The sequence below is a fragment of the Magallana gigas genome, chromosome 4 (genome assembly GCF_963853765.1).
Source record: "Magallana gigas chromosome 4, xbMagGiga1.1, whole genome shotgun sequence".
NCBI lineage: Eukaryota > Metazoa > Mollusca > Bivalvia > Ostreida > Ostreidae > Magallana > Magallana gigas.
The window spans coordinates 52,804,055-52,824,621 of record NC_088856.1 but is presented as its reverse complement, the minus strand read 5'-3'; the positions used below and the strand labels follow the sequence as shown (position 1 = coordinate 52,824,621).

Genomic DNA, 20,567 nt, shown 5'->3' with positions numbered 1-20,567 from the left:
AGTGGGGGGGGGGGGGGGCCAACTCATCCAACAAATCTTGCAAGCAAAAAAAGAAGAAAAAATTGAATTTTCCAAAATTTTCAAAATTTCACTCATAATTTCATGATTTTCATACCATTTTTTTTACATGCTACCAAAACGGGGGGGGGGGACTCCATGATAATTCAATTTTTTTTATGTAAATTTTATAAAAATAGTTGCTTCGAGCAAAAGTGGGGAGATGACATCTTTATGTCATATAACATGTGAAACTGATTTTATTCTACCCACAAGCTTGAAATAATGAAATAATTTTAATGAAAACAATATAAATAGACGTCATAAATCCCATATCAAACGCCATATAACCACTTGATTCTGCGCGTCTTTTTAATGAATTTATAAACAGCGGCAAATTCTAAAATGTATTTTTAAAGGTAATGTTAGCTGCTAGTCTGTAGACTTTGTATGAAAAAGTTCGGATGGTAGTCAATTTTTCCGGGATACAGACAGAGCGGTACATATATGCAGCTAAGGTAACTAAGAATGATCCCAATAAAATACTTTGTTGAGTAATGCAAGCTTTTAAGAAAGCAATACTTATATTTGTTTAAAATATAACACCCAAATACTTCGTCTTACATTCGCTATTAGTAGAACCAGTATCAGTCTGACCGGCCTCATCATATACATTGTTGGAATTTTATTGTCCTAGCATTGCAATGCTCTGCATGTACACAATTTCTTTTAAAATTTAAACACTCAAAGTGTTTATCTATATGGCTACACATAACGTACACACGTGATTCAAAATAACCCAGACGGAAAACGGTAAAGAATTCAGTCATTGAGTCTACGTTTTATAGAACTTGTAAGAAAACACAATGCGGGTCTGAATGTTTGTTGATATGTCAATCTATCAATATACAGTTTGTTAATTAGTTTCGATTGCTAAGGCTACAGCGTATTTGATGAACATTGAACAACATTTTTTCCATGCCACTTTTTTCCATGGAAGATAGCGAATACAAGTATAAAGTATTTATAAAATTTATTTAATTACCTCTTTAGAATTGTGTATGGAATAAATAATTTATAAGTTGCTGCTGAAGGTTGTTTGGTATTTTCGATTGTAGATGCTTTGCAAGTAAAAAACCTGAAACGCAGGGCAAGTCATAATTAATATCCCTAATAACCGTAACTTAAAACTAGCGGCTTTGGATTCAAATATTATCGTATACGAATATCAAGTTCACTTTTTAAAATCATCTCCACGATGATAATTATATCCATCGCAAATCAGTATTTTTTTTTTGCTTTAAAAGAATTGTTCTATCGGGAGCAATCCCACGTTCGTTTAAATTGTCATGTCAGTAATACACAGTGTGCTTTATATGACGGCCGTGTATACGTATTGTAGAAAAGTTGAGTTTAATTACCATGCATTGGAACCATTTTATTAACACATCTCCCAGTACTGAAACAATTCAAAATGTCTCTGTTACAGTAACACAGTGGGGCGTTAATCGTGTACGTCCAGCTCTACAAGCACATGCACTGTCGTCTAGGCGACGGTCTGAATACAGCTAGCGACTCTCCTATCGATCGGTTACCTGAATCTCGTAATGCATCTAAATATAGACAGGGGCACAGTTATGAAACAAACAACAAAAATAAGGTCAAAGAGGTTTATCTATATGAAATGAAAATGTACATATGTATAAAAACATTTGGGAATTTTATGTGGAATTATTTTTGCGCGCTACATGTATCAGTTAGTGCATTACAAGAAGCTCTTTCATAACCTCATAAACGTGCGCACCCCCACAAAAATGGACCGAACTGACAACAATTGTTTCTGCAAATACTGACTATAAATTACGAAAACATTAAATTGAATACTATAGAAGGATTCAAACTTAATTTCTTTACAACTTTGCTTCAATAATGCATTAGAAATATTTATTCCTTTTAAAGTTATTGACAAGAAACTTTGGACGCCTCTAACTCCCTAATTATAAGGGCCAGCCCCTTTTTCGGTATACCGAATGTAAGGTCTGGGTAAGACCAAGAACTTTTAAAATACATGTTATAACAAATTTTTATCAGGTAGAAAACTAACACGAAAAATACGCGATTTTTTGTGATTTTTTTTCTTACCTTTGTTTCAACATCTATACCACCCCTTTTATTTGCATTTAAATAATAAATAAAATATATCTCGCACAAATTCAATGTATTAGCTTCCAAACCAGCCCATCTTTGAGACTCTGCCAGTCATCATTAAAGCTAAACCCCCTGGACAAAAGAAGTCGTTAAATTTTACTAAAAGGGGAATAACTCAAAACCGGATAGGGATTTTCCTCAACTAAAATATGCAACGACAACAGCACGCGGCATGTTATCAGTCCTGAAAATTTCAAAACAATCAGTGAACAAACGAGCGAGATATTAAGGATCAAAGTTGGCGTCTAGAAGAAAAAAAAAATAAGAAGAAATTTGAAAAATTTTCAGAATAATAGTAAGGTTTTCCGCTGAGAGCGGAAAACCTTAATTATCGATATCCCCAGAGCGTCAGTATGTTAAAAACTTCGCCATATACTTCATAGCAGCAGGAAATACAGATTCAAATTGTCAATATATCATACAAAATAAATGTTAAAGTCATTGTTGAAAAAATCGGTTTAACTTTTTTACTATACACTAAATACTGAAGCTCGTTTCTGGCCACACTTCTTTTTCGGAGAATTTAGAAACAATAATGGACGAATCTCATGTAAGTAGATAATAGTAGCATTCAAATATAGTTGGAAAGAAATTCTGTTGATTTAAAATGATAAATACGCTGAGAATTAAATAATTCACGCTTTATCATTACAAGATAATTCATCATTAAACGTTTGAAATATAGTCATTTAAAATTTGTTTATTGCTTCATTCGATATAATTTCTAATTTTGTAATGTATTTTTATTAACAAGTTCATTTTTCAAGTTAATTTAAGTAATTTATTGGGAAAGAGTTACAAGGATGCTGCATCTCTGTATCATTCGAACTTATTATTGAAAATGGAACTAAAGTGTGATTTTGGTAATCTGATGATTATACATGTTAGGGGGCGTCTTTTAACCACAATGAACCGCAATGATACCACAATGAACTGATATTAATTGAATACATTCATTATACTAGACTTTGACCCGTGCGTGCACGGGTTGACATTGCATATCGGACATTTCCGAAATAGGTACATCGACACACGTTATTATTTACATTTACATAACGAAGCTATAAGCCTACACTAATGCTATTAATTTCACTACACTTTCCTTTTTTTTAATAATCTGTGTCTCGGGAAAGGCCCTCATCACAGATAGAATGCCCGTAGTGTAGCAGAAAATTGCAGAATCGCTCCGGAACGCTTTTGGAGAAAGTTAATGAAGTTGACTTGAAAATAACAGTCAAATTCATCACAACAAACCTTTTTGAGACTGCAAATACCTTTCAACTACAAATTTCAATCCACAGAATGGAAGAATTCAACACTTTTTCACCAATGTACACGTATTTTCTTTGTAAAACTGGGTCCATAGGACATTATTTTTAATGATAAAACATATTCTATCTTCTTCACTCTCCTAACAAATATAATGTATTTTTTTTTGCATGTAATCAAATATTTTTGTCATCACGAAGACAAAAGTAAGTACTTAGTTGAAATGTACATCTATATTTGTTATTTTATACTTTCTCTCATCAGAAATCATTATTATATATGAACAGAATATATAGCAAAAGTCCAATGAAAATTTACCCGTATTTCTGAGTTTATTCATGCAGATGTGATATTGTGGACATAAACTAAAGATCCCGTTAGCGTGAATGTTTTGCGCAAGCGCAAGATTGTAAAATCCAAAGAATATAGGTGATTTCCGGGATTTTTTGAGGAACTTTCGTTGATTTTTAATTAGCGAAGCTTAACTGAGAAAAAATAAAAACAAATTGGTAATCTTCAAGTACCAATGATGTTTAAAATATATAAAACAAAAGCCAGTATTCTTCCGATTTCTCGGTATTAAAGACAAAAAATTCGAGTCTATTATTTTAATATAGTAGTATAGATATTTAGTATAACTACCTATAAGTGCTATATACACAATTTACAGGCAATTGACAATGTACTTGTTTTCATTTGTATTCACAATGTTGGCAAATTCAAAGTTGCCATTCTACACACATAGATAAATATAAACTGTATTATTTATAATTAAGTTTGCTATCAAACATAATTTAATGACGATTCTGCTCTTTAAAGAATATAAACTGATTTTTTTTTAATGTCACGACACCATGCGGTATACAAAATGATTTCAAACCAGAGTCGAAAACTGAGTTTGACGAATTTTAGCAATTTAGTCATTTTTTGTTTAAACGAGCTATGCGTTCTTTTTAATCCATTAAAATGAGCTAAAGGAGGCAGGGGGGTCAAAATATAATATAATATAAAACCAACAGATTTATTTGAAAATTTTATAATTATGCGATTTCTGAAGCTATCAACTACTATTTGATAAAAAAAAATTTCATATATTTTATTATAAATGTTTATCATTTTCTATTATCTTTATATGGAGCTCTTCTTTTAAAGGATATCAATATTGTCTAAAATGGCAGCCACCCCCAGCCCCCTTAAAGATGCGATTAGAGGTCGTTAGATAAAAATTATATTCTATCACAAATATCATGAGAGATCTTTTATGTATATAAAAAGTCTATATATAGTTTTGGTTATCTTCAATCTAACATGCAATCAATATCGTTTTTTATGATCGTCTGATTATTGAACTGATTTTCTAATTGTGAGTTACGGGAATTATAGCAACATGTACAGAATTCAGATTTATAAATAAACGCACGTGCATTAGTTGTTAATGACCCAGAAAAAGCAGAGCCTGACGTTCTTAAATAAAAACGTTTTATCATTTCTACATTGACCAGCGCACCACGTATATATCCACATAAAATTATAACGTTTTCGAAAAAATGTGGTGCTGTTCCACTAATATTTCAACTACTAGTATTCCGCAAATATCATAGTATGAAAATTCCGCAAATACTACATTTAAAATAGTGGTAAACGTGCAAAAACCCGAATACAGATAAAATATCATCCCGTTTCTAATTATTTTTGCTAAAGTATATTATGATCTTCGCTGCCGGTACATATGATCAGCTCATGTATTTCATAAATGATAGAGGTATTGGATGAAAACATGTTTCTTCAGGTTTGAAAAAAATCTACACCTATGATATGATGCTATTTATCACACAAAAATTGCACTAGTCCAGCAGTCTGGGCGCCTGTAAAATGCGAAACGAATTCAAAACGAAACAAAATCGAACGAAACGAAATCGAACGAAACGAAACGAAACCAATCGAAATAATTATGTAATTTTTGCAAATTTCGGATAATCGGCTCAAAAATCTACAGCGGCAATCTGAAACATACAGGTAGTTATATTTTATGGTTCAAAAATTTATTTCAATGAATTTATTTTTACTTTTATGTAGTCAAAATTGATATTAGTTTTGTTTAAATTCCGTTCGTTTCGTGTCGATTTTTTGTTTCGTTTGGTTTCGTTTCGTTTGGTTTCGTTTCGTTTCGATTTCGTTTCGCACTTTACAGGCGCCCAGTCCAGCATCTATCTGTAAATATTTTTCCATCAACCCGTTTATACATAAAATTCTTGAATACAGATGAGCATCTTTAAAAATGTAACTTAAAATCTTGATATTTAGGTTATAATCGAACACACACACACACACACACACACACACACACACACACACACACACACACACACACACACACACACACACACACACACACACACACACACACACACACACAATAGAATTAAAGTTATTATTATCGATTATATAATATAATTATAATCGATAAATAGGCACATTTCAATTGTGATCAGTTCATTCAGTTGACATTTTTTTCCGGTACTTGATGCATGTATTTGAGAATTTAAGGAAGACTATGTTGTTTGGGATGGGAAGGGGGATAAGCGTATTGGATGAGAGCAATAGTTGACAAAAGGGAAAGCTATCTGAAGTTCCTTCTGTATTCGCCCAACATGTTCATGCACAGATCTAGAAGGGGGTCGGAGGGGTCCCGACCTCCCCCCCCCCCTATGGAAAATGAACATTTTTAAAATTTACATAGTAAAATTATACCATATATGCCCGGACCCCCCCCCCCCCCCCTTGCACGGCAAACACAATTATCCTTCAGACCCCTCTGGAAAAAATTTCTGGATCCGCGCATGATGTTCAATAAAATGCAATTAACTCTCCCCCAATCCGCGTATTTAACGATGTATGGAGCGCTGTTTATTTTACAGGAGGAAGGGGGTGGGTTGGATAGTGACAAAGAACGCAGTGGATGAAAACATTCAAAGTAATCTGACTATCTAACAAACTATTCAGTGTTGCCTAATATAGAGATAACGATTAAAATTTAGAGACTTTGATGTAAGGACAACACATTCAAGCTATAGGAACAGGAACGTAGCATCAGCAGGGGAGGGGGAAGCCCAACCCCCGACCCCCTTTTCTGGCAGCAAACATTTTTTTTCATTTACACATGAAAAAGTAAATTAACATGAAGTTACCCCCCCCCCTCGCTTTTTTGGGAGCATGTAAAAATTGAATTGAACGGGAGGAAATGAAAAGAAAAAGTAATGATATATGAAGCTACGAATTCGGATTTTCATGATTTTGAGAAGTTCTCATTTTCAAAAATGATGCTACATGCATATGCCTGAGGATTACCTCACATATATGACTGCACTATCCATCGTATTTCGGAAATGAAAACAAAATCGGCTGTATTTTTCAAGTTTGAAATGTCAGCAATGTGTGTCTGTTTGTATGTGTATAAACTGTAATGAAAGTAAGTATTGTTTTGTTATTTACAAAGTACAGAAAGTAAGGTGGTAACTTTTATTTAACAGAGAGAGAGAGAGAGAGAGAGAGAGAGAGAGAGAGATCCCCAATTAACAACAAGGTTTATGGTGTATCCCTTTCCCTCTCCAGTTTGGGATACCCTAATACATACTGGAAGGCTTTATCACACCTGCTGTTATATTTTAGCGGCCGTGTATACACGAGAGCTACTGTTGGCGTGTGTATACTAACAACAATACACACAGGGGATGTCATAATTATTGATTCTTACCGTACCTTTAATTAATGAATATTTTGGATGCAATTAATCACAAGGTGTAATTATTAATAAAAACATTTGTAAATTTTTTAAGGCATCTAATCTATTCTTCGCCTATTACATTTATTGCAAGTTCAATTTTCAAATTTTCTCTGGCTGTATTTATAACAATATCATCTAGTTTGTACATTAGTTTGGAATTTTTCATTCATTTCCACCTATAAATTGGACTAGTAATGTTAATATAAGTGTTAAGATTTGAATTGTTAATTAAAGAATATATTCCAAGTTCAGGTACGTAGGATCGTTTTTAAAAATGTGTATACATGTAGCAAGTAATTTGAATCACACATATTTCTCCTTTATAGTGTTAATATAAGTTAATGGTAAATTTTTTTAACGAAATACAGTGAAATGTATTTCAATTTCTGTTTTAATATTATTTTACATGAAAGTAATTTGGAAAGTTTCTGGTCAAAAGAGCTAGATGATTTAAGGATATCTGATCACTAAGAGGTTTACACATATTTCTGTACACGGTACGGTTTTCGTTAAGAGGGCTCGATGGCTGTCGCCATTTTTAGGCTGTATTGATCTCTTTTAACCTCCTTCCCCGCAGTAACGCACTTCTACGCATATACCGTTGTCCCACAATCACGCATTTTGACGCATATACCTTTTCCCCGCAATCACGCTCTTTCACGCACTTTTCATTGTTGAATGTTACGGCTCCGATAACTCGTAATTTATTGTTTTATGTATCAAAATATATTAATGGCAGGCACGTAGCACCGAGGGGGGGGGGCTGCCCCCCCCCCCCCCACTTACCCGCAGCAACTAATTTTTTTAAATTTACATATAAAAAATTGAATTATCATGGGGTTGCCCCCCCCCCTTTTTCGCTTGTCAAGACTTTTTGGATGAGTAAGCCCCCTCCCCCCACTTTCAAAATCGATGCTACATGCCTGGGTGGTAATAAAATAAAAGATTTATGTAATAAACTTATGTCATTAAATTTCGAAATCTTTTGCAAATAATATTTTTTTCATTCTTGAAATGTCATAGTTGCCGGATTAGTTCAATTACCGTCGAAGGTCTTTAATTCATGTATAGTATAGTATAGTTTATTAGCTCAAAACCACATGGTTTATAGGCATTGTATTTAAATACATGTAAATACATAATCAATGTATACTGGATGTACATTAACAATAAATAAGTTAATTTTACTTACTTTTTACGATCATTTTATTAATTTGTTTAAAAAAGATGTAAATATAAACAATAAATTTTTTTCTTTGATTACCCATGCAGGTTAAGAAGGTATTCGCAGAAAGAAATTAAACGCGGTTTATGTATTTTTCCTGCAATTTCGCCACTTTCATATCCCGCATGGATCACCAACGAAAACATTTTATTGTTTAAATAAATTCAAAACCAGATTTATGTCACACCTGATGCTACATTTAAATGTAAAGGTCCTGTCACACCAAGCTGCGTCCCCACGGCGTGTTCACGGCGTTGTAAAATTTAAGGAATCGCCGTAGGATCGCAAGGAAAATTCAGAAAAATGTACAGTTTTATTTGAAAATTTTACAAGAGGAGATGTTACGGCGTCCTGGCGGCGACTGATGCGTTCTTACGGAGCTCCCACGGCGTGTAACTGCGTTTCCACGGAGTTCTACTTGGCGATTAGCTGCGCTCTCGCTGAGTCTCCACCGAGCGGTCATGACGTGCTAAGAGCTTTTACCGCGCGTCCACGGCGTGCTCTGCGCGCCGACTGCGTGCACAAGACGTTTTTTACTTCTTTGTAGGTTTTAATTTGTACAATTGTATGGGAAAAAAACAAGAATTTACAACGTTAACTAGTAAATAAATGATTAAAAATTGTTCTGATGTTATGAAAAAGGTGCATTGTAATTGAAACATAACTACTTCTTAACAATTGGTGAAGGACTCTTAAGTAGTCAGGTCTACAAAAAAGATCCGTTATTAGTTGATAGAAAACATAGAAAAAGATGTGAAAACATCAGAACCAAATGGCATGAATTCCATCTACGTCCATTGATAGGTCTTGGAATATTAGCAAATGCTACTTTTTACATAGTCATCTACATCCCGTTTAAATATTACATTCCTTGCTATTGTACAACATTGTTTCGAGTTTTCGTGGTGTTGATGACAACGCACTAGAAACGCCGTGGGAGCGCGGTATAAACGCAGAAGAAACGTCACGAGAGCGCGATGAACGCAGCAACAGCTCTTTGGAGTCGCTGTGTGAACGCAGCCAAATAAAAAACAACTTGTTCAAACGCTGTGGATGCGCAGTGAGAGCACGATAGAGACGCAGTGAGATCCCAAAGGACTCAGTGAGGTGTCCGTGCAAGCGCAATTGACTTATCACTGCGTCTACACTGCGATTAGCTGCGTTCCTTGAGCTCTCGTGGCGCTGTTGGGTATCTTACGGTGCGGTCACAGCGACCTCACTACGCTTCTACGGCGTGTTTATTAGAACGCAGAGCCACGGCGAGTATTTTGTGCATGTTCAAAGTGCGCCGCTGTAGGGGACTGCGTTTACCTTGGCGTTTTACATTATCTAAGGACGCAACTCCGGTGTGACAGGGGTTAAAGCCATTTTAACATTTTTTATTGATGAAGTATAAAAAAAACATTGGATATCCACTCTCAAACACGCATGCACGCGCGCACATCATCTTACAGATGGTACGCATATCCAGAAATTCTTATTTGTTTTATGGTATGTATATCTGTTTTTGTTGGAACGCATATCATAGGAGTTTTCATTTATGGAGGAAATAACAATTAATATGCGGGTTTAGTTTATTTTATAAGTCGCTACACGTGTAGACCGAATAGCCCGTATGTTTTACCTGCTGAAATAAGACCTGAATAAATAACTAGAGCAGTGTAGTCTTCCGAACCTGCAGAGCTTGTCGCATTTTTATGATATGCGTACCAAATGGTACTAAATGGTACGCATATCGGCTTAAAGCTCAGTACCACTGACTTTTTTCTTCTTCTGGATTTTTAGTAGAGTCATGAAAATGATAATCGTAAAGTAAAACTGTTTAAAACACATTTTAAAACATATTTCCGTTTTGCCATGATGCTCATTTTTGAGTGCACATGTATAATTTGTTGGTCAAGGAAACTAATTCCGTTTTGTCATGATGGCCATTGAACTGAACTTTATTTATTTTACAACGACTAATAAACAATTTCTACAACTTAATATATTTCGTTGGCACAGATGTTAGCGCGAGGGGGTCAATTGTGTAGGAGGGAGCCGGAGTACCCGGAGAGAACCCACGTGTCCAATCGGGCAACCGCCAAACCATATCACATACAACCACCGTCGTTCACGGGGATCGAACTCGGGTCGCAGCTGTCAGTGATTAGCGAGTGATGGCCATTTTTTGACTGAACATGTATATTTTGTAGGTCCATAAAATAGTTCCCTGTTGTCATGATGCCCATTTTTTAGATTATTTTTTTTGCACATGCATATTTTGTAGATCCAATAAACAAAATAATTTCCTTAAATCCAAAGCTCATTTGTCATCTTAAAGATCTACCCAAGTTAAGTATCTCATGATCATTCAGGAAATTGTTGAATATTTTTGTCAGATATTCAATTTCACTTTTTTCCGGATGCCTAAATGGAGTATTTCAGAAAAAAAATAATAATAGTGATAAATAAATTCAACTCAATGTAGCGTACAAATCAATCTTGTTGGATTGTTTTAATTTTTGTGATTGATGAGTTTAGTATTAATTACGTAGATGTCAATATGCATTACTGGTCAAAGAGAGATAACTCCAATATATCAGACATTTTTCTTCATGAAAGAGAAAGAGTATATGAAAATTTTGATTTTGTGTTGACTGAATAAAATACTTGTTTACTTCTTCTGTGAAAATCCGTACAAATAATAAAGAGGACAATATCTTTCACAGTATGACCCCCATAACTCATGAGTTTATTGCTTATTACTACATATGTATTAAATGATGTCCGAATGTCTTCAAATATGAAAATAATAATGTCATTGTTAAGCCGCACCATTGCAACATTAACACTTAGAAGATCGGCGAAGGTGGGTAATTTTAAGCCCATAAAGGTAAATATATAGGAAAATTAATAGTAAATAAAAGGCATATAGCCACGCACGGGAACAGGGAGCTCACATGTTTGCAAATCACAGTATGGCTTTACAAAATTGTCCCTCCACTTTTCTGTAATTGTAAAAAAATGTATTGAAATTATTTATCAAAAAGCATGATATAAATTACTGTAATAAAATTTTTCGGTAGTAAATAACAACCCCCTTCCCTGCAACAACACCCCCGAATATAAATTTCGATTTTTTTTTATTTTTGCACTTTAAGATTTTTAGGGGTATGGCTGCCCTCTTCAACTTCGAATTCGAAGCAATGCTCTTTGCCTTAAGATACTTTTAAAAAATTAACATTTTCCCTAGATTTACGTTGTCAACTTTGTATTTTTGTTTATTTATTTTCAATTCACGGCTCATTATCCAAACAAAATACCGGAAACGACGAGAGCAAAACCACGGCTTAATATGAAACCAATAAATTGTATATAATCGATAGATTGTGAACTACTTGTTTGTTCTAGAATATCCAGCTAAACATCTGCAAGAGTTAAATGAAAATGTTTGTGTCTTTAATTCTGCACGTCTATTTTTAAAACAGTGAGATTTTAGCAATGGCGACTACTAGACCTACTCCTTAAGATTTCGATGTTTTATTTTAAAACTAATCATATTTGTTATATACCTTTATAATAAAATACTAGTAATTAAAATAATACTGTGTTTAATATCTTGATTGTAGAAAAACACAATCTTTTCTGAATGAAAGGCACTGTCATGACTGTCTTATTTCAAAACATGCTGATTTCTAATTAATTTTCAATGCAAAAAATAAGTGGCTATTTCAAAAACCGGCATATTGACAAATCCGGCTAATTTTGTGGGGTTTAAGGTATTGATAATATGTGCGCGGATCTAGAAGGGGAGGGGGTGAGGAGAGTCCAGTCCCCCCCCCCCCCCCCCGCAAAATTTAAATTTCTTTATATTTACAAAATAAAATTGCCAAAAATATGCCTCAGACCACCCCCCCCCCATCCCCCGCCAAACTCATATGAACGTCGGACCCCCCCCCCCGGGAAAAAATTCTAGATCCGCGCATGTAATAACTAGTATATGCATATCAACGTCTGCATATAGTGCCACATTTTACATACAAACTCAAAGCCGAGTATTTCATGCTTTTATAATTGTTTGATATTAAAAAATAAGGCAATGTAATACAACAAATGGCTGACGCGATGAATTTTTTCGTTACAATAAAACATTCAACCAAACGTTTCAGGAAAATAAACAAGAGCCAATGGGTCTTGACGGTCACCTGAGTACTATAGCCCTTGGCTGAACCTTTCAGGTAGTCTATTGTTTTTTATTTTCATGTTTGCAAACGTCGATCCATAAAAAGGGGAAGGGGGTTACAGTTTTAACAATTTTTATCAGATCACGCAAAAATTCAGACATTTTCCTCCATCCGTTTGAATCAGAAAATCCATTTCAACTTTACCGTAATATTTAAAATTATGTGGTCAAAAACTAATAAAAACCAATCAACAAAGTTGTTTACAAATCATTTATTAGACATGATAACACATTATTTAAAGTATACAATGTACAACTGCAGGGTTTATTACTAGTGTGTAAGAAATAAAAGTTACTCAATCTTCAGTGACAGAAATCATAATGGACAAAGATAAAATAAACACCATTCTAATGTTCAACAAATGTGGTACATGTACCTTCATTTTTTCTGCTTTGATAATGTTTGAGAGAAGAAAATGTATGATTTATATTTTCTCATATTAATGGATAGAAATTAACTCATAACTTAATATAAAGGAGAGCTAGAAAAGTTTTTCAAAGATATTTAATTCAACTGTTAGTGTCATTTTATCAACATTAAAATGGTTTGATTTCTTTGACAAATACCAAACAAGGTTTCTCTGATTGTATTCTTATAATGTACACAGTTTGTTTAGACATTAAATGTATAAACTTTTAATTCATGGACAATACAATCACTACACTAAAACAGTTTGTTATTATGTATAAACATGATAAACAAAACAATGATACTGTTGACATGAACTAAATGGACTTATATTTTTATATGCATGACTCTATAATATAATATTATATAAATAGTGCCTGTTTGGGAGGGTAACAGTTGAAATTGACACCCCGAGAAAACCATTGTCAACCGACGCGAAGCGGAGGTTGACAATGGTTTTCGAGGGGTGTCAATTTCAACTGTTATCCTCCCAAACAGGCACTATTCATTTTGTTATACTGAATGTCTTGTTTAAAATTTTTAAGAAAATTTACCTGCTTTTATATAGGAATAACGTGAATTCTACAGCGAACCGTACGCGCATAATTTTCGCGCATGTAACATTTTTTAATGTTACCCGTTGCCAAGTGCGTTGCTAATGCTGAGGGTAATAGTAAATATTATTAACTGCGTCTTAACCAATCAGATTTCAGTATTTAACATGAAAGTATAACAAAATTAATTATCTTTATGCTAATACATGTTTTATATAACCACACAGTCAGTTTGTCAACATGTGATACATATAAACAATGTTACACTGCTGTTTAATGTGCTACACATATTGTATTTTCTTCACTTTACCTGTGCCGTACTCAGCCACAAAGAGGTTGTCTCTGGTGTCCACATATAAACCCTGTGGACCACGTAAATGACAGTTGTCAATGTAGCGGAGGAACTGTCCTTCCTCATCCAGGATGTGGATACAGGAGTTGTACCAGTCTGCTGTCAGGATCCGACCCTGGCTGTCTGTTGTGATGCCGCGTGGATAGAATGATCCCTTGGTAGTAGAGGGAGGACCAGTGTAGGTAAACCGGAGTTTCCCGGCCTGATTGACCACCACTATCGCACGGGCGTCATAGTCTGACACACAGATATCTAGGTTCCTGTTCTCACTGATGTATTTACTGCCACCAGATGAATAGAGAGGTTGTCCTTTGTCGTCGTACTGAATACTTTGTTTCTCTGTGGAGCCAGAGTAACACACAACTTTTGTTTGTTTATCATCACTGTTCATGACAACCAGGAGGTCACCAGAGGAGGTACTACAGACACGGAGAGGTCTCCACCCCCGTAGTCTTATCACTGTCTTTATCTTTTTATTCTTCACTATGTTTACAGTTCTATCATCGTAATCAGTATAAACTAGATCCACACTCCTTGTCACTGCTATGTCCAGTGGATAGTTCCCTGACTTGGTTTTGACTGACTTCACTAGTTCCCCACTGAGGTTATAGAGTCTCATGATGTTGTCCTCACCACGGGTCCACATCTCCTCATCACTCTGACATGACACACCGTGTAGTGAATCTCGTCCGTACTCGGTGTTTATCTGTGTGATGATCCGTGGTACATCAATGAGCGGTCTGTCCAGGAGAGAGGACTCAGCCCCGGGAGATTCCATGGTGTAGCCATGTTCTTCTGTTTTGATAGATGACGCGGATAGAGAACCGAACTGTTGATAAAGCTGTTCTTTGTTGATCTTCTGAGGGATAAAACTTGGTAAGGACACTGTGAGTTTAGGAGGCAATCTTCTGAATTCATCATTCCTGGATTTGTAGGCAGAGACACGACTGACATCATTGGAGTCCAGCAACGTCTTCAGTTCAGAAATGGTCTGTGTGATTTCAGAAATGTTGTGTTTAATTTCATCTTCCTGTTTGTCTAAGACAGCCAGGTGTTTGGTGTCCATTTCCTCCATGTTAGATTTCATTTTTCTGATAATGGTGTTTATTTCTCTGTGCAAGTCTTCTCCATGTTTGTCGATTTCTGTTGTTAATTTCTGGGAGTTTTCATTCAGAGCAGATTTCTGGACTGGGATAACCGATGCAATCTCTTGGTATTTGGGATAAATGGATTTCTCTAGTTCTTGTAGATCTTTTTGAATCATTTCTTTCCTGCTATCAATGTTTTTAGTTATTTCAATAAGTTTATGGCCGCAGTGTTCTTTAGAGGAAACACATGTTGCACAAATAGGAATGTCACATTGTTCACAGTAAAGTTCACATAGTTTTGTGGAATGTTTTGAACATTTAGGAGTAGATCCTCTCTTTTCAAATGGCAGCACTTTGTGTTCTTTGGATTGATCAGAGAGATGTTCCCCCACACAGGCTTTACACAGATGTATGTGACAAATATCACAGTACATAGGGGGGCCCGGGGTCTTGCAGAGACGACACCGTAACACATCCTGGGCCCAGCGCTTGTCCATGGTCAGATACTTTTACTCATACTCTGAAAAAATAAAAAGGTTGATATATCACTTTTATAGTTTTTGTCCATTTGACTATTTCTTATAAAACTTTGGTGTTTTCTAAAGAAAAGTATAAAAAAAAAATTGTTCTTCTTGCAATCAGGACACTTTAGAGCTTAAAAGACAGGAAGACATTTAAATTCTTTTAAAAAAAGAATTTCTCATACATATAACTTGCTTTAACATGTTTAAAGAATTTGACTGACTATTTGGGACATTATATCCCAAACAGGCTATGATGACCTATTTGAGTGATTCATTTGGTCCAACCTGTTAAACCAGGTCCGCAGGATATGTAGGACAATATCATTTAATATACAAAGCGCCGGCAAGCACTGCGAGCTCTAACTCCAAACCGAAAATAAAATTCAAACTACTGCTCCCTTTGACCTATTGAATTTTCTGTCACCAGAATTGAACCCACAATTCCAAGTAAATTGCAAATGGCTTCTCATGAGATCCAGGAACAAAAATTATAATTATTTTGAAAATAAATTGAGAATAAAAAGGCAGTTATCAAATCTAAAAGGGCCACTATCGTAACTTCTCAGCTTTTTTGGTAACCAAGGGCAGCATGATCTGAATTCTCTGACGAGAGCGAGAATTTTCAAAGTGAGGCTACAATTACATGAACTTAAAATTGCACTGAAACATGCATTGCTTTTGACAAATTCTAGATGTCACACCGGACAGTCAATCTCACTTTGCTTACTTTACATATGCATCATATCAAGGACCAACCCAGGGGGCGACTTCCTATTTTTGTGTTAGGGAGAAGTAGAGTCTCCCTAATATTTTGCTCTAGGTTGGTCCTTGCATATGTTAATGTACCAAATAACCTTATTTGTGTAATGATATTAACTAAAAATATTTTGTTATTTTTCAATGAGAAAGTCAGTTCCAGTTGTTTTTACATAGCATTTCATGATGTAAATAATAAGTTTGATAGGTCAGTCGACTAAGTGATAGCTACAGTACCGATCAGACCCAACCTAACACCAGAGAAAACCCCAACTAAACCCCGGGTTTACTTTCACGGTTTACTTTGAGCTTACTTTTTGAAAATTTGGGTCCACTCGGGGTTTACTTTGGGTTTACTCGGGGTTTACTTTGCGAAAATTGCTTTTGGAGACAACTATACGCACTGAAGTGTGAAGCAGACCTGTGTTTTATCTTATCATCCTACTGCCTGTAATTTCTGCCCCTTGTTTATCAGGGTATTCTTCTGATTGGGGTTTACTCTCTGTGTCCACTCTGGGTTTATTTGGGGTTTACTCTGGGTCCACTCTAGTAAACCCAGAAAGTAAACCCAGAGTTTAGTTGGGGTTTACTTTCTGTTAGGTTGGGTCTGATCGGTACTGTAGGGATAACACCCCCAGAAATCATTCTTATCATCTCCTGTTTTCCTTTACCAGGCCTGTACTCTATGAATTGGTGTGTTGTATATATTACCATAGTTATATTTTTGAAGTTGTTTTCCCTTGACAAGTTGTATTCCAGTTTTTACATAGTGTTAATTGCAATGGGATATATGGATATACAACTTTTTTTAAAAAATCAATTTTAAAATAAAATGCAACAAAATTCTCCCAGGGTGTTATAGAAACAAATCACCAAAGTGTCTCCACATCAAGTGAATACTAAAGTTCAAATCTTATCAGACCATTAAAAATTTAGTAATATAACAATGAAATAGAAATGAAAGAACAAACCGTTGTTTCATACTTATGATTGATTAATTTCATTTTGATCACTACATATGTAGGGTGAGATTTTTCTTTTCTATGCTGCGCTCGCCTTAACAGTTGCACCAAAACATATCATATATAACTAAGGGTGTGTTCAATAGAACGAGTGCTCGCAAGCGTTCACTAAAATTTGTGTTGCAGGTTTAGGGAATTATTGCGAGCATGTGCAACACCTGCTCTGTTGAACACACCTTCGGAATGTATACATCCCTATTACCAGTTAACATATTCTCTTGATTTTCATATACAGGCTTATAAAATTTAAGTAATATTCGAGTGAATTAAAATGCTATAGGAGGCCCAGGGGCCACATCGCTCACCTGAGAATAAAGTCAATGAAAAGCTTTAACCGTCTTTAGAGTATCAAATACAAAATGTCTAGACAACTTCATAATTGGTTTTTGAAAAGAGTTTTCTCTGTATATTCCTGTGTAGAAATTCAACTCTCCTATATTGCCCAACACTAGCTCCAGAGATCATAATTCATAAACTTGAATCTACATATACCATACCTGAGTGGTTGTACACAAGTTACAGCTTTTCAGGCTGAATGTTTTTGAGAATTAGATTTTCCTCCATGTATTCCTACATAAAAATTTGTACCCAAGCTGCTGCCCCACTGTATCCTCTTGCCCAATAATGCTTTGTGCCAAGTTTGGATGAAATTGACCAAGCAGTTTTAGAGAAGATGAAAATGTTGAAATTTACAACAACGACAATGACAGACAATGGCCAAATTTTGATCAGAAATAAAAACTAAATTGACAATTACTGGCAAACAACCAATTCTTGCCAAGAACCATTTCTCGCCAGTGTATTGTTACGTCATTCTATCAACACAATGACATAAAATCATGTACAAAATATAACGTAACAATGCACCGGCTAGAAAAGGTACTTGGCATGAATATAAGGTTGCACGCCAGTAGAGATAAAACACTAGGTTTAAATTATCAACTTAATCAGATAATAGTTACATGTATTGATACCCACAGTTAACAAATTACAAACCTTTTCACCTCCAACTTAAAATGGCGACAATGTGCTTGGTTTTTCCTCTTCCTGATTAGGTTTCCTGTATAAAATCACGTGATTGAGTAGTTTCAATACAACACAAAACCAAACATTCCGGGCAAATCTACTATAGTAATTGTGCTGTTTTAATGTCTGACAAGTTGAAGAGCAGTCACATTAATCTTAATTATCCTATTTAATTACAAAGATGACTAGATGATTTTAGTTTCATGATGTGCTAGTCAATAGTCATCATGGTCATCAAGCTAGATAATTTGAAAGGACAGCAACATTTTAAACTACTCATAACCTGGTACATTTTAAGCAATTTCGCCAACTCTGTTATAGCATTAGATTAAAATAATTCTTCAACAATTAGTAATAACATACGTTTTACAAACTACGCACCTCATAAAGACCTACAACTCAAAATGGCGACAATATCCATGTTTGATCTTCCTAGTTCGTGTTTACTCCTCTTCCTGGTCGGCAGCCTATTAAATCACGTGATTGATTTAAATAAAAGACAAAACCAAACTTCCGGATATAATCAATACATTGTGTCAGTGCAATGGTTAAATAATTTTAATCATTAAATCAAGATTATAGTCTGATATTTCTTTATATGCCAATGAAATCAAGCCAGAGACGTATTTTACGTCCCTGATCAAACATAATGCAGTGGAAGGACAGTAATATTATTTTAGCCCAATTATTACTTATATCAGTTTGTGTATAAAATCAAACTCCCTGATGTGAAGGCCTCTACCTCTTCTTTCACAGAACTATAGTTTTCTTCGACTCTTGACATCACGTCCACTGTCGTCTGCACTACATATCGCAACTTTTCGGGCCTTTCCGGCAGAGCTTGTGTTTTTCCGAGCAACGGAAGGATGTTTGGGTGTAGTGTATATCGCTCTGCTTTTAATTGTACCATATAGATTTTTTTTAATGTATTGATTTTCATCGAAGTCAATACCAAGAGATTGAAATGAAATAAAGTTGAAATGATGATCAAGCGCGGCTAAATTTCTCAAAAATTGATAATGTGCGTAATCACGATATGATGAAAATTTGACATAACATTACTGGCACTGTACCAATTATCGGCTAAACTTTAATTTTTTTTTGTATTTCCTTGTTTCTTGATTTATTTGGATAACACTTGACATACTTAAAATGGTGATTTCCTTGTTTATCAATCTTGTTTTTGTGCCGCAAGTTTTAGCAGGCCCCGAATTTGCCATGTTTTATGATTTACTGCATGTACCAGTTATCGTCTTTGCGATAATAACAGGCACGTAGCATCAGGGGGGGGGGGGGGCAGGGGGGCCTCCCCCCTACGCCCCAACTTTTTTGCAGAGCAAATATTTTTCTGAAATTTACATACAAAAAATGGAATTAACATGGAGTTACGCCCCCCCCCCCACTTTTCTGTGATCATGTAAAAATTGAATTGAAAATAAGGTAATAAAGTGTGAAATTGAGGTAAAAAGTGTATCTCCTGCCTCTCCCCCCCCCCTCGCACGGATTAGGATTTTCACGATTTTCACGATTTTTCAAAAAAAAAAACGATGCTACGTGCCTGAATAACATAGTAAAATCTCTGTACATGTTGATTTCATACTCTGCATTATGTAATTTGAGTTGTGTCCCTTTTTGGGTACGACTAAAGGTACATGTAGTAGGGGTTATCATACATTTGTACGGTGGCTGCCTTATACGGAGGCTACCATAGGACATATGCTTGAGATATTTTTTTTTTAATTCGTGGCCACGAAATAAAAGTCGTTCCCACGAAAAAAAAGTCGTGGCCACAAAATAAAAGTCGTTCCCACGAAATAAAAGTCGTGGCCACAAAATAAAATTTGTTCCCATGAAATAAAATTCAGTTGTTCCTGCGGAATAAAAGTCGTGGCTACAAAATAAAAGTTGTACGTGCAATGTTGATTCTTATATCTATTGATATCATGACGCATATATAAGGAGTAGGTTGAAAAGAAGGACATGATAATACTGATTCATTGAATTTTAAGATGAATAAGTTGATATTTTACTTTTATTCCCTGGGAATGACACAAAAGCAAATCGAGGACAGTTTGTCAGAGCACGGATACCGTATCAGTGAACGACATTTGAGACAATAACTGGTCTT

At 35.2% G+C, this 20,567-nt stretch overlaps 1 protein-coding gene across 3 annotated transcripts; it reads right to left on the bottom strand.

Annotated features, from left to right (window-relative positions):
* Nucleotides 1–13,608: 13,608 nt before the first annotated feature.
* On the bottom strand, nt 13,609–19,696 carry LOC136274934 (tripartite motif-containing protein 43A-like). Of its 3 annotated transcripts, none has more exons than XM_066082933.1 (3): nt 19,182–19,696; nt 18,821–18,906; nt 13,609–15,631 (listed from the first exon to the last, which is right to left on the bottom strand). In XM_066082933.1, exon 3 carries the CDS (start codon nt 15,606–15,608, stop codon nt 13,953–13,955), a length of 1,656 nt encoding a protein of 551 aa, XP_065939005.1. In that variant the 5' UTR covers nt 15,609–15,631; nt 18,821–18,906; nt 19,182–19,696; the 3' UTR covers nt 13,609–13,952. The 3 variants fall into 3 exon arrangements, with proteins under 3 accessions (XP_065939005.1, XP_065939004.1, XP_065939003.1); XM_066082931.1 differs by lacking the exon at nt 19,182–19,696 and adding an exon at nt 18,410–18,473 and having other exon boundaries at nt 13,610–15,631; nt 18,821–19,125; XM_066082932.1 differs by lacking the exon at nt 19,182–19,696 and having other exon boundaries at nt 18,821–19,125.
* Nucleotides 19,697–20,567: the final 871 nt, after the last annotated feature.

Coding starts and splice junctions, on each gene's coding strand:
- LOC136274934 (XM_066082933.1), bottom strand. CDS start 15,608: ATGGACAAGCGCTGGGCCCAGGATGTGTTACGGTGTCGTCTCTGCAAG.